This window comes from Argiope bruennichi, chromosome 4, assembly GCF_947563725.1.
Source record: "Argiope bruennichi chromosome 4, qqArgBrue1.1, whole genome shotgun sequence".
Taxonomy (NCBI): Eukaryota; Metazoa; Arthropoda; class Arachnida; order Araneae; family Araneidae; genus Argiope; species Argiope bruennichi.
This window is the reverse complement of record NC_079154.1, coordinates 109,582,031-109,596,671: the sequence shown is the minus strand read 5'-3', so window position 1 is coordinate 109,596,671 and position 14,641 is coordinate 109,582,031. Positions and strand designations below refer to the sequence as shown.

The window sequence follows — 14,641 nt, the reverse complement described above, 5'->3', positions numbered from 1 at the left end:
AAAAAAAGTTACTGTACGATGAAAAGAGGAAGATTGTGGAAGTATGCTTTGTAGAAATTTGTGTGAGATTTTTTAAAAAGAAAAACAAAGTAAATGTTTTTAATGTCATTTTTTTAAAAAAAAATTTAAACAGGAAAGTAGGCCATTGTGCTATGCCAACTAAGCTGTAACAGACTGAAGTCCTAATTTCCTAAAGATCCATTATATACTCAGGCTTGGTGTTAGTTAAAACCAAAAGGGTCTAATTGAATTAACTTCTAATTGGAGCACCATCTGCCTAAATTTAATTGTGTTAATAAATTATGAAGTGAAACTTTTAAAATTTATTATTGAATTTCTGAGAAGATTATGATTTCTTCCATATGTATAATTTTATGTTACAGTATCTTGTGATGGAGGGTGAACTGAAACTTCCACTGATAAGACAGCCTTCACGCAGGCGAACAAGTATTAATGTTGCTGCCATGTTAGGACAACCTGGGAGGAAGTCTGGTATACTTGCTGATCCAAAACTAAAGGTTCATATCTTTTGCCACTTGGCACTTTTTATATTCTTGACAGAATTTCTGATTATCAAATGTGACAATTTTATATCATAGAATTTAATATTTCTCTCAAATTTAATGGCATAAGGTTATGTCATAAAAACAGAAATGTGCTTCGTGCACTTCCAGTCATTGATCACACTCATTCTATGAGAAAAATAACATTTGCCAAAATTTATGCTTGGTGATTACTGTCATTGATCTAATCTAAAAATACCCTCTTTTTTATCTTAATTTATGTTTGCTTACCAAATACAATTTCAAAAGTAATAATAATATTAGGTACATTCACTGCTGTTCTAATTTGCTCCAAATTGTGAAATGAATGTTTTTTTTAAATTTTTGTTTTATAAATTAATTATATAAAATTAAAAATAAAGAATTATCCTTGTTTTTTTGTGGTTTTTTTCCCCCTTAATTATTGCAGTTGGTGCAAAAAATTATTCTTCCACCATTTTACAATATTGACATAAATGCTTATTTTTTTAATTTTTTTTTTTTCTGTTTTATCTAATAAATTTAGTTTTTTGCAGATTTGTACTGAAAAATAAAACTAATGTATTTTATTTTTCAATAGAATACATATTAGGACTGAAAAATAGATTACTGATCATGCAAATCTTTATTAAAAATGCCAGTAAGCATATAATTTCAAGTATTAGAACTAATTGCATAGAAATAATTACATTATTTTATCTAATAATTTGTATTAATAATCATGTGTAGGCATTTCGGAAACTTAATCACGATGATGTTACTGATGAACATAGGAAGATTTTTTCAATTGTTTCATATCACTTCAATATGACAGAAGATGAAGTAGAAAATTCTTCATTGTGTTCTCCAGATGTAAGTAAAAGAGTTAATTTTTTTATATATATATAATGGTTAATATTTTTTTAGTTGCTTATTTAAACTGTGTATTCTTTATCTCTTTTGAATTTCTTAATAGCAGTAACCCCTTTAATATAATCTCATTTGGATCCATAAAAGTTTCTATGCTCTATTAATTTTTGATTAGGGCACAAACGTGGTACAATTCCATTGCTATATTAATCAAACTTTTATTAATCAATAAGATGTCTAGAAGCTATAAGATCTTGACAAGATTAATCTAATATCAAGTTTAATAAATCATTGTTAAAATATTTCTATTTCTATTATTGCATCATTATTTGTAAGTTTAACCCAACTTTTTTAATTGAAGATTTTAAAATAAAAAAAAAATGTTTACTGCAGAAATTTATTTTATACATTGCTTTGGCTTAAATTTTGTAGGGTCCTAACTTATTAAAAGGTTTTGAAGAATCCAAAGATTCCCTCTTGTTGTTTTTCTATCAAAAAGAAAAACCATTTCTTATAGGTAGGTAATAAGTTTTATAATCCATGTAAAATTATTAATATTTTTTAATCAATGCGCAAAAATTAATTTTGCACCATTTAAAATTCTTTTTAATTAATCTTTTGGTGGCATAATTTTTTTTTTTCTGTAAAATTGTTTCTCTAATTTTAATCAGTTTTATTTACTTATTATGGAAATATGTCTGTGAGTGGAAATATCATTAATTGCATTTACTTGCTTTTAGGATCTTGATATAAACATAACTGAGTGCATTACAATTTTAAAAGTGCTAAGATACAAGATAAATTAGGCCAAATAATTAAAGAAATACCAAGAATTTTAGATGATAATATTTAAAGACAAATTGTTACAGGTGTTTGTTAGTAGAAATTGCATGACAAATTCAACTCAAATTTAAAAAATTGTAGGAAAAAAATATAGGAAAAAAGTAACTTAATTTTCAACATTTGTAAAGGAATGCAAGTTATAATATATTGTTATAAAATGTGTTTGAATTAATAAACATAACCAAAAATATTTTTCTTAAATATATGACCAACTTTAAAGCCAAAGCTGTAATATTCTATCCAGCAATTGATAACCTCTCAGTTCCAGAAAAAAAAAGTTAATTCTATTGACAGGCAGTTTCTGTGTCCTTTTAAGTCTTAAAAAGGACTACAGGACATTCAAATATTCTTGGAATGAAAAGTCAGATTTCCACACAAAATCTCATCATGGATACTTTCAAAGGATTATTACCTTGAAGATATTGAAGATATGAAGAAGAAGAAGAAGGAAGATACCTTGAAGAAGGTTGAAGATATTATTACCAGAAAATATCACTTCATATTATATACCACACTTATCAAGATAGCAAGTGCTAAGACACTTTAGGAAATATCCCTCCTTTTTATGCCTTACTCCATAGCAAAATAAAAGCGAAGACATAATGACAACAAGCCTAATTACAAGGATAGTTAATTAATTGGCTTCTGATCCTACTGAATAAAGTTCAAATTTATGGCAAATCTTATTACCAATCCTAAATTCAAAAAGTGATATTGACTGTATTCTCTTACACTGTTTGAAATATCCAACTCATAGTAGAAACATAAGCAAAAAACTTAAAGCTAGAACAGCTTTGTTCTTAATCTCCAATAGTATAGTCTTTCAAAATTTTTAAAGAGTGCCATCTGCAAACTCTTCTTTGATCATTGAAAATTTTTGAGACTGATTTCTTGACATTAGCAGATGATAGTATTTTTTGCTACGCAGAGAATCTAATCAGTAGGTACATTAAGAAAAAGGAACTATCTGAGATCTAAGAGCCCTTAGATTGTTTTTCTTGATTAGATTGCTTTCTTGTCTGTTAAATTAAAATTTAATCTCAAACCATCACTAAGAATCTAGAAACTCTCTCTCTATATATAACCTTATATATCAAATATTTGCCTTTAAAAATGTTTTTATCTTGAAACTTTAGAATAGTAACTAATTAGGAAATTGAGGTTTAAGCCTTTTATGTATTGAATACAAAGTATAAGTATATATTTATAAGTATATATGTTTCGTTTCGTTTTACATATTTATAAAGCAAATAGATGCTGATGAAGCTACAGGTTCAGTGGCTAGCATGATATAAACATATAAGTAACTGCAATAAATCTAATTTGCAAACAATGCCACTGTGCAGTAAAGTTTGAGTATAAAAGAAGTTGTGCATATGCTACTTTACATGGAAATATAAAAACTGATATGAATTTTTTTAATGGACTGTTACTTAAAAAATGTAATGTTCCTCAAATTCTTTGCTCTCATATATGTATATAAAGATGGGTTTATGTTAATTTTTATACAGAATAACAAAAGTATTTTAATTACTGATAATAAATTTGAACATCATGTGAAAATATATAAATAAATGTGGTGTTCTTAAATAGTTGTACTTTATCCTAATTGCTCAAAAGATCTTCTTCCAATTTGGCTCATAACTGCTATGAATCATTAGAAGATTTCATAACAATTAATCAATCAGTTGTTATTTTATTCAATAAAATAGTTGTTTTTATGTATAGAAAAGATTGTTTTTCCTTTAATACTAATATTACTGTGGAATGAAAATATTATATATATTTTAAATACTCATAGTTATTTGTTTTTAAAATGCTACTTATATTGTCAAATTAAATTTTGTATAATTCTTTAAAATTTATAAAGAACTTATGGAAAAAATTCATCATTTTTAAATTGGTTGGCACTGTTTATTATTTTTCTATAAAGTGAAGGATTTAAATATAAATTGGGATGACTGATGTTCTTTATTTAATTAAAAAATATAATTGCTGATGATAAGAGGATTTTGTGTATTTTAATATTCTGTATTAAAATTTATTATCATTGAAAATATTATAAATATTTAAAAATTTTGTTAATTATCTATATACTTGTTGACATACATTGAGTACTAATATTAAATATAAATTTACTTTTTCACATATAATATTTATATCATGTAGCTATTAGCAATTAATTTAAAATGTGATAACTTTAACCTTTGTTATTTTTATGGTTATGCAACACAAATAAGACATGAAAATATTTTCATTTTATGCAGCAGTAGGCAGGCATTTATTTTCTTCTGTTTTGTAAGTGAATTACTTGAGCTTAAATTAGCCTTATAAGGGATAGATAATTTTGTAATATTCTTTTTTTATATTTTCTTATTAATTTTTTAAATTGCTCATTTGTTCCACTTTAGGGATACTTTTTAAATAAGCATGTTTCAAAATGAACATTTTCAAGTGTGATGTTTTATATATAAATATTATTATATTATATTTTTATGATAAAAATTATATATATATTTATTTTTTTCTTTTAAATCTAGAAAGTTCTGTTGGCATTGAAATATCTTTGTCTTTAATTCTTACTGATGGCAAATCCCAGGGAATAAATGGTGACTGCCTATATTTCTTAAAATGTGAGAAAATTCCAGTAAGTTCTTCAATTGCATTTAAAATTTGTCTTCACAATAATATTAATCATAAAAATCATAATATTAATTATAAAAAGATTTTTTTTATCATAACTCAATATTTTAAGATTTTTCAATAATTATTTTTTATTTTTATATTAATTTTCATGTTTATCATAGATTAATCAACACTATGAATATATAGGAATCCAGAATGTTATTCTAAAATATATTTATTACATTTGTTATAAATTAGGGTGCAACAAAAAAGTATGTTTGAATGTGGAATAAATATATTTGAAAGAAAATGATAACATTTCTGATAATTATGATAGTCTATCTTATAAAATGTTATTCAAATATGGTAATGATTATCATAAATACCCTTTCTAATTTTGGATAGGAAATGAAGTGTTATAAATTAACAATAACAACTGAAAGAAATGAAAATGTTTCTGAAAATTAAAATTCTATATCATGATTCAAGATCAGTCTTATAGTTTCTTTTTCTGTAAGAAAATTCATTTTGCAATAAAATGTTATTTATTCTGCCAGAAAAAAAAATTATTTATAAGTGACTCATTTCTAAAAAATTTATTTATGATTTCTGCATATTTTTAAGTATTGTTTTATTTAAAATGTTTTTTTCTCTGATATGAAATTGATAAATAAGACATAACTTATTTTATTTTAAGATATTTTGGATGTCATAAAAAGCAATATTATGTTATCTTTGTGTAATATCTTTGAGAAGGGGATATTGTTTCATAAAAGAGAATGCATTTTACATTTAAAGCTTCAAATTTTCTTTAAATTTAAACTTTTCTCTATCCTTCTTTATGCTTATTCATATGATATGGGAGATTTTTTGCAAAATTCATTTATTTAAATTCACATATTGCATTCGTGATCAAAATCTGTAGACTTTTGAAATTTTAAGACTCTCTAGCATCTATATTGTTTCTATATATAACACATTTAATTTTTATTTGTCTTTTACCTGTTTGGTATCAGCTAATTTAAATGCAAAACCCAATTCTAGCAGCATAAGAGGATGATTTTCTTTCTTTTGTGGATAAGTTGTGCAATACAAGAATGATCTTTCAGACAGGAAGTGAATACGTTTTTATTCATAGAAACCTTTCTTCCTTTAGAATGGCTTAACCTCAAAAAGTAAACATCTTTATAAAAAGAAAAAAAAATATATTCTCTTTGTTTTCTTATTTTATCATTAGATTTATGTTTTGATATATAGATATAAATTATTTTTGGTGGGATCCACTTATTCATTCTTAGCTATTTTTATTTTAGAACTTAATTTGTGGTCATCTTAGAGCCAGATGCTCAGAAGAAGGCTCAATGGCTGCAGTTGTAAATTATCTATTGAAAAATGTATACATGCCCACTTTTTCTATTGGATTGGATTGGACAAAAAACAAACTTAATGCTGAAGAAAACAGAAATGCATGTTTGGATAGTTTTAAACATTTCATTGAATACATTGAAGGTATCTTATTAGATTACTTTTTATTTTACTGCTTTTGCTTGTTATGTGTCTTAATGTTTTATCCAAGTATGTTTATTTTGTAACAAATGAAAATTTAGCAAATCAAAATAGAAATCATTTTGAAGTCATTACTTTTTTATTCTTTTATTTAAATGAATATCACATTGAATTTGAAATAATAAATTTGGGATTTTTTTAGCAAAAATTGTTATTTCCTATTTCCAGTTGAAATCAAAATAAGTAGATGACAAGCAATTTCAATCCATTGTATTTAAAGTAGATTGTATGTTATTGTTTACTCCATAAATTTGCTTTTTTAGTATTAGATTTTCATAGTATTGTTAAGAAATAACTGATTAAGGCCATACATAATCATTGAAACAGGTTTTTAATTTTTTTGCTTAGTGTTTTTTTAATACATTGTTTCTAGTTTTAAATACAGCTGTTCATAACTAAAAATTTTCTATTTTGCTTTTTTCTCAAATAACTCAAAATGATATATAGTAACTTTGTAATAATATAGTTATATTTATCTTTAACTGTATTATATTTTGTTATTTTATTAGCAACCGAAGAAAACTATAAGCACATAGTAAAATTTCAAGACAATGGCAGAATAGATATTTCTGGAGTAAAAACTTTTGAAGACTGTCAAAAGTTTGCTATATTTGATGAAAAAGTCCTTCTTGTAGAACAACTGATGGCAGATTGGATTAGAGTAATTCAAGAGGTATTTATATTTAAAATTTGAATTTTTAATATGTTTTAATGACATATTTTAATGCAATATATGAAGTTCATTCAGTGCTAATTCCAATTAAACATATTGCTTAATGTTTATAGTTCTGTAACTAACAGTATTCGCACAGCGTTTCCGGTGGCATAACATCTAAGAGAAAAAATTAGCTTTTGACTTAAGTCTAGCTTGCACTCGATATGACATGGGAATGTTATGCGGGATCAGAAACATATTTAGAAATCATCAAAAATAACTACAAAACAATTTTTTATAGCACATATTCATATTCAAGCTTTGGTATACATTCATTTAGCACCTTGCGAGTTAGGTAATTTTTTGGTGGTACTTTGTTTGGGGTTACATGGTCATCATTTTTTTTATGTTACTGTATGCTACTGTATTTCGATCTTTCCTTTTCATTTTCTTTGATTTTTTCCTGCTGCACATACTTCTTCTGCTTACTTTCATTATTTTCGATTATTTTTTTTTTTTTTGCATGCATTTCATTTTACTGCATTTATTGACTTTTTTTCTATATTTCGGTTAATTTGCTGCAGCGTTCCTCAGAACCTTTAGATTGGAAACGCTATTGCTGCCATTCGCGCCACATTCAGCTATTTCGCTAAAAGTTGGCGATAAACTTTTTGGTTGAAAATGATTGTATATCAGTGCTGTTCCATATTTAGACTATTAAAATTGTTTCAATTTTCCCTTGTAAACAAAACATGCCTTTTGATTCATCTTTCCATTTTATAACTGGGCCGAGCTTTGATATACAGTCATTTTGCGCTTTGCGAAGTTGGCAATTTTTCGGTGTCACTTTTACTACCGTTACCCTATTTCTATAAATTATTTTTTGGCGAAAATGACTGTATATCAAAGCTGTTTCTAAAGCTGAATACTTCTGTTCTTTCACTTCTTTTCCTGTGTCTCAAATTTAAATTTCTTTCTCTGTCAGCAGTCAGGCGAGATTCATTCTGTCTCTGTAATTCAATTGCAGTGCAATTTAACGAGAGACTGTTACCTTGCTCAGCAGAACTCTCCTTTGAAGAAAGTGTGGACATTCTTTCTCTGATATTCGCTAACCTAACGTTTCTTTCCACTACATTTTCATTATCGCGCAACAAATGATGCGTTTTGGCATTTAATGCGCTTCGGCCAAGTTGAATTTCCTTCTTTTGGGGATATTGAGATTTGAATCGCTGTTTAAAATCAGACGTAAACAAAGAAATGTTTCGCATATGAATACCACAGCTCTTGCTATTTGCGCATGCGAAGTTTGACATTTCCCCTCATGCACGGATAAGTGCAAAGCACAGATACTACTGCTTTACGCATGCGCGAATCGTAGTAGGAAAATAATTAAAATAGCAATTATAAAGCAACTTTCTTTTATTTACATATGACTTCAATATACTAAAACCTTCCCCAATAAATGTCCTACAAAATGATACAAATATCCCCAAAATTAGTTTGTGGTGAACCTTATAAGCCAGATAATAGCTACGAGACATGAGTGATTACTTTTGTCTTGTGGTCTTGTTACTCGGCTGCGAACCCAAGTTCTATTCCAGCCAATTCAACCTCCACATTGGTGACCTCGGACGATAAACCTTCAACCTTCGTACAGCTGTTGTGGCTTCATCTACCCGCAGCAACCCAAAGTCGTCGGACACACTTGATGCAGAACCAAAATCGTCAGATTCACTTGACACAGCAACCAAAGTCGTCAGACTTGACGCAACAGCAACCACTCACCCTCACACGCTCGCCATAACGCTTGGCGCTACTCAAATGGCGCGCATTAGGCTCAACAGCTAATAAATACGTCACCACTCACCAGCTATATCTTTCGTTTCACCTCCTTCTTACTGGAAGGAGAGTACTGTGGTGAACCTTATAAGCCAGACAATAGCTACGAGACATGAGCAATTACTTTTGTCTTGTGGTCTTGTTTCTCGGCTGCGAACCACAAGGTCCCAGGTTCTAGTCTTGCCAATTCAACTTCCACAAATTAAGTATTTCTCGAGTTTTTAGGGTTTCAACATACAGACGCTTTCAGGAGACTTCTTTTTATACTATATATAGATGATATTTTAAATAATTTCAATTCTAATTAATTTCCAGCATTTTGTCTTAATTTAGCCCATATTAACTTCATTCTAAAATATTCTCTTATTCCCTGATCCCATTCCACTTTTTCTATTTAATTAATTTAAGAGAATCTTTGTAAAATGCTTTTGTCAGCGGTTCCCAGGCTCCAAGTGAAGGGATAAAAATGTTGGCGAGCTAAGACATTCTTTTAAAAGATCCCTATAGTTCCCTTACCTAATCTGACATGTGTAAGGAAATCCCTATCAAAATCTCATAGTATATAAGCACCAGAAAAATTACTTTCCCTCTCTTTTAGCTTTTCCTCATTTTGTATTGTGCTTGACGCTTCTGCTTGTACAAAAAAAATCATGCCTCCCGGGATGGAAATAAAACAAAGTTAAAAATTCAAAGAGTCTTCTCTCTCTGTGGCCACGACTATACTTCAAAAAATTTATGTTTCTATATATATATATATAGAATTAATGAATTATATTTCTATGGAACATTCAAAGTTGCTTTAATCTCTGCATGGTATTTCTTTATGATTGTTATTCTAAGTGTTTTTATAGATTAATATGATATATAACTCAATATTCATCTTCAAAATGGAGAGGACATATTCAGATGCATTATTATTAATTCATCAATAAAAATTTATCATTTATGTTATTAATTTATAATAAATGTAATGAAATATTTAAATATTTTATTTATATAGGTTATTGCTGAAAGTGGTCAAATTCGAATGGAAGCTGATAATGTTGGTCCTCTTCATGAGCTTAGATATTGGCAATATATTTTATGTAGACTTAGTTCAGTTGCTGATTTTGTGCAGTCTGATAAATTCAATACTGTCATCAAAATACTGACTGCTGCACAGTCCAGAATATTAAAGGTATGAAAATTTCTGAGAATTTAAATCATAAAACAAAATAAATAAATAAAAATATTTTTCATATCAACAATATGTATTTTATTATATAAATGAATAGTATGGAATAGGATAGCTAAGTTAACTCCTTACTTCAATATTTATGTCTTTATTAACAATTTATTTTAATGCTAATTATACTGTAACAAATTTATGGTGGAATTTGCGTTACTCATTTCCAAATGAATGCAAGTATCCAATCATGGAAATTTATATAGCATAGTTGTATTAAGCAATCATACAATAATATTTTTATGAAATATGTCAGAATATTTGCAAGTATTTCTAAAGTTGAAATAAAAAATTCTTACTTTTTTCTTTTTAATTTTCATTTTCTCTTCAATAGAGTAATTTTTTAAACATGAATATTTTAAGGTAGAGCTTATTAAAATCAAGTAAGGATTCAAAAGAAAATATTAGATTGAACCAATTAATATTCCAAATTGAAAGTGAAATTCATGTATATGTAACATAATTTTTTGTATATAGAGAGATTTAATAGAAAAGAAATGAAAAGAAAATATGAATGATAAAAGTATATTATTTGTGATAGATAAAGTTTCTACTTGTAAGAAATTAATTATAAGATTATTTAATATTGTTAATCATTAGTACCATAGCTTGCTATTTGTAAATCTCGTAAGAAGTTTTATTCTTGTTTACATGAATTTTATTTAAATATTAGGCACATTTAAGGTCGTCATATTTTTTTCTATTGCATATCTTTATTGTTTTTAACTAACTTATCTTGAAGTACTTTTTTAATAAATTTTGAATTAGTTAAATCTTTTCTGTTTTGTTTCTATTGCACTAGTTTTCCTTTTCTTTATAGCTCTGGGCAGAACAAGATAGAACTTTAACAAATAAAATTAATGAAGCCCGAGATAACGTAAAATATTTACAGCAGCTGGAAAAAATTTGTCAAAAATTTTATGAAAATGATATGGTATGTATCCTGATTGCCTTTCTTAATTGAATTAATTGGCTAGATTTGTTATTTTTTTTTACAGTTAATCTTGTAAAAGAATTTATACTTTTATTGTTATATTTTCATCTTTCTTTTGTTAAAAAAAGATTTTTAAAAAATATTAAATTATAAACTGAATATTCTTATGTGTCTCTTGTAATTGGTGAAAATTTTCAAATAGCATATCTGGTTCAGTTACATTTAAAATTGTTTTTGGTAGCATGCATTTATAGCTTAGTTAGTAACCTTTTTTTAGAGTTCAGATGATGGCATTTTTAATAAATATATTTCTGTTTATGAAAATAAATAAGTTCTTGCCTGTAGCTTTGGCCCATAATTGTGTATCAAATTTAACAATACATCCTTCAAATATTTCCTGCTATTCTCTTATAGGCTGTAATTTGCAAATCTATTCCACTGCTTATATCTCAGGTTCAAATGGTTCATGCTATCTCACGGTTTTACCACACACCAGAACATATGACTTCCTTTTTCACAAAAGTAAGTTTATTCTTTTGTTAAATTTTTTCATAAATATTTTATTTGCCTGCCTATTCCTGAAAAAAGTTATTGAAAATTCTTTAACTCTTCCATTTTCTCAAATAGTTTTAACTGTAACTTTTTTTTATTTATTTTGTACTTTTAAGATTAAATTTTTTAATTTAAGTTTTGATTTTTTTTAAGTATCATAAAAAATTCTCTTGCACTTTAAATTCGTGTTAAATAAGAATTATTTATATTCAGTTTGACAAAGGTTCCTAATGATATGTTTTTGAATTTTATTGAATTACAGAATTTTTCTATTACTAGGACCTTAGATAAAATGTACCAATTTTAATGTTAAACCTGCCAACTCTACAGTATTTATTTTAGCAATGAATTATGGTACTAACAGAATAGTGCCAACATTCAAGCTTGCTTCAGATGGAGACCTCTCCTTTCCCAATAAAAAAGTACCTAAATTAAAGTCTTTAGTGGAGTCTTAGATAATATTGCAGATATTTCTTTAGAAAAACGAATTCACAAAGCATATGGATGTCAGAAATAATTTTTATTTAATCATAAGTATAATATTTTTTATTATATATTTAGAGAGATAATAGTGTAAAAATTGAATTGAATGTCATGGAATATGTCTTTCTTGACAACCAGTATTCTGTAGTGTTTCTTAAATTTCTTGTTTGCATTTTCTACTTTTGTCTTAAAAATTGGCATTTCATTATTTTTTTACTAATTCTGCTTGATTTTTTCTTCATTATTCAGAAGATATTCTCCTGTATTTTTTTTATTTATTATTATTTTCATTTTTCTTATTGAAGTATCTAATGCAACAGTACAAACAAGTTGATTTTTTTTATATTTGTTTATTAATATTATTTCTTTTAAAAATTGCTATTATTATTGGTTTTATATTAATTTTTTTTATTTAAATGCTGAGACATTAATAAGAATATAGATAATAGAGACATAGAAATTTAAAATATTGTCTTTCATATTGGATATTTTTTTTTTTTTTGAAAATCCTTAATATATTCAGCAAACAAAAATAAAATATCATTCATATCTGACGAATTAATGTCATTGACATTCTAACATTCAGTGATGAATCTTAAAATGCAAATAATTTACTCAAAAACATAATTTTAAAATAATGTTTTTTTTTAGTTGCATGGTTGTTTGCTTTCTAATGACATGCAATTTTTTTTGTGTGAGTGAAATCAACGAAGTTTAGTTTTCCAAATGTTCTGTAGTCAAATTTTTTTTTTTTTTTTTTTTTTTCTCTATAGGTTACAAACCAAATTGTTGTGGTCTGCAAGAATTACATTACTGAATCTGGAAAGTTTGATTTATGGTCTTTACCTCGCCAAGTAGCCATGAATCGAATGAAAAAATGTATCAAATTATTTAAGGAATACAAGAAAAATTTGGAAGAAGTACGAAAGGGTGTCTCCTCTGAAATTAGGAAACGAAACTTTGAGTTTTTTCAAGTGCCTGTTTTAGGCACATTTCATTCATTTTGTAAAAGACTTATTGCAGTAAGTCCTTTATAATCAAGAGTTTCATTTGAAATGTATATTATAAAGACTGTAAATTAAATTATTAGAATTATTATGGCTTAAAAGTTCCAGGAAATCCACATCAAATACAATAATTCATTCAAAACTGTGAATGTTAATTATACAGATAAATTAACATTAATTAATTTATTAATTATACATGCCAAACTATACAGATAATTTATCTATGTTATTTATTTTTTTATTATTATTATTCTCTTTTACCAAAAATTAGTGTTTCAATATTATCTTGAAATACAGACATTACTGAAACAAACTTTTTTCAAATTAAATATGATATAATTAAAAATTTTCATTGATTATGGAAATGTTATATATGCACACTGTCTATTCTTAAGTATGGAAAGCTTCCACACTGTTGTTTTTGTGCCAAGATCATTTATTTTGCAAAATAGATTTGAGATGGGAAAAAAAAGTTATGCATAAAATAGGTTGGAAATCAAGATCAAGACCTAGCAAAGACTTCCATAACCATTCACATCTTGCTTCAGATACTCCTTTGAGCAATTAAATCATTCGAAAGTTCCAGTCTCATGATTACGAAATGAATATTATATATTCATATATAAATAAATAACTTTTCTTATTTTTCTTGTGGAAGTACTTCACTATACAAATATATATGCTGAAATAACATGGTTAATTTATAATATGATGGTAAGTAACTATAAATTTTAATGTAAATTTTTTTTGTTGTTATTTATTTTTCCTTCCTTCCTTTGAAAGCATTTTTGTGAACATGTTTTTTGTTACATTCTTAAAAGAAAGAACTTGTAATGGTCAAAATTTAAAAGAAACTTTAAAAAAATCCAATAAAGATGATAATCAAACATTGCTTTAAAAAAAATTAATTTTAAAGTATATTTTTATTTGTAGATTCATGATGATATATAAATTTTCATCTTTAGATCTGTGAAATGTTTGACACCATTGATGAACTCTCTGTTTTATATAAGTGCCATGCTGAAGGTATTGAAGTACATACTTCTAAACTTAGTTCTATTGTGAATGGTATAAAAGGAAAAACATATGATCTTCTTGACCACCGGAAGATGGATTTCATCAATGACTACAGAGAATTCAAAAATCAAATTGCTGAACTTAAAGTACATTTTTATTTTATTTAATGAAAACATTTATGATTATTAAAGCATATACTTTTATTTACTTTCAAACATTTTTATTTGAAGAAATTTGCTTATCCACCTATTCATTTTTACTCAATTCAATTTCTTTTATGTTCTTTTATTTATTTTTCTTTAGAAATCCTCTTTTCATGTGTTTTTTTTTTTTTTTTCTTTTTTTTTTTTTTACATTAGAAAACGATCTAGTTTCGTGTTTCATGAATTAAATATTTTACTGAGATTTTTCTTTTAATTATTTTTAAAAATAACTATTTTTTATTACTTTATTATAGGAAAACTTACAGCAGTATATAAATAACCAGTTTCTTAATATAAAAGA

The 14,641-nt window shown here is 26.2% G+C and overlaps 1 protein-coding gene across 1 annotated transcript; it reads left to right on the top strand.

Moving 5' to 3' along the window:
* Nucleotides 1-6,216: 6,216 nt before the first annotated feature.
* On the top strand, nucleotides 6,217-11,108 carry LOC129966407 (dynein axonemal heavy chain 5-like). Its single transcript, XM_056080829.1, has 4 exons — nucleotides 6,217-6,368; nucleotides 6,935-7,098; nucleotides 9,920-10,096; nucleotides 10,965-11,108. Exons 1-4 carry the CDS (start codon nucleotides 6,221-6,223, stop codon nucleotides 11,106-11,108), a joined length of 633 nt encoding a protein of 210 aa, XP_055936804.1. The 5' UTR covers nucleotides 6,217-6,220.
* Nucleotides 11,109-14,641: the final 3,533 nt, after the last annotated feature.

Excerpts from the sequence above, each read along its gene's own strand:
- LOC129966407 (XM_056080829.1), top strand. The coding sequence starts at position 6,221 with ATGGCTGCAGTTGTAAATTATCTATTGAAAAATGTATACATGCCCACT. Across the intron at positions 6,369-6,934 it reads TTTCATTGAATACATTGAAG|CAACCGAAGAAAACTATAAG; the intron begins GTATCTTATTAG and ends TTATTTTATTAG. Across the intron at positions 10,097-10,964 it reads CACAGTCCAGAATATTAAAG|CTCTGGGCAGAACAAGATAG; the intron begins GTATGAAAATTT and ends TTTTCTTTATAG.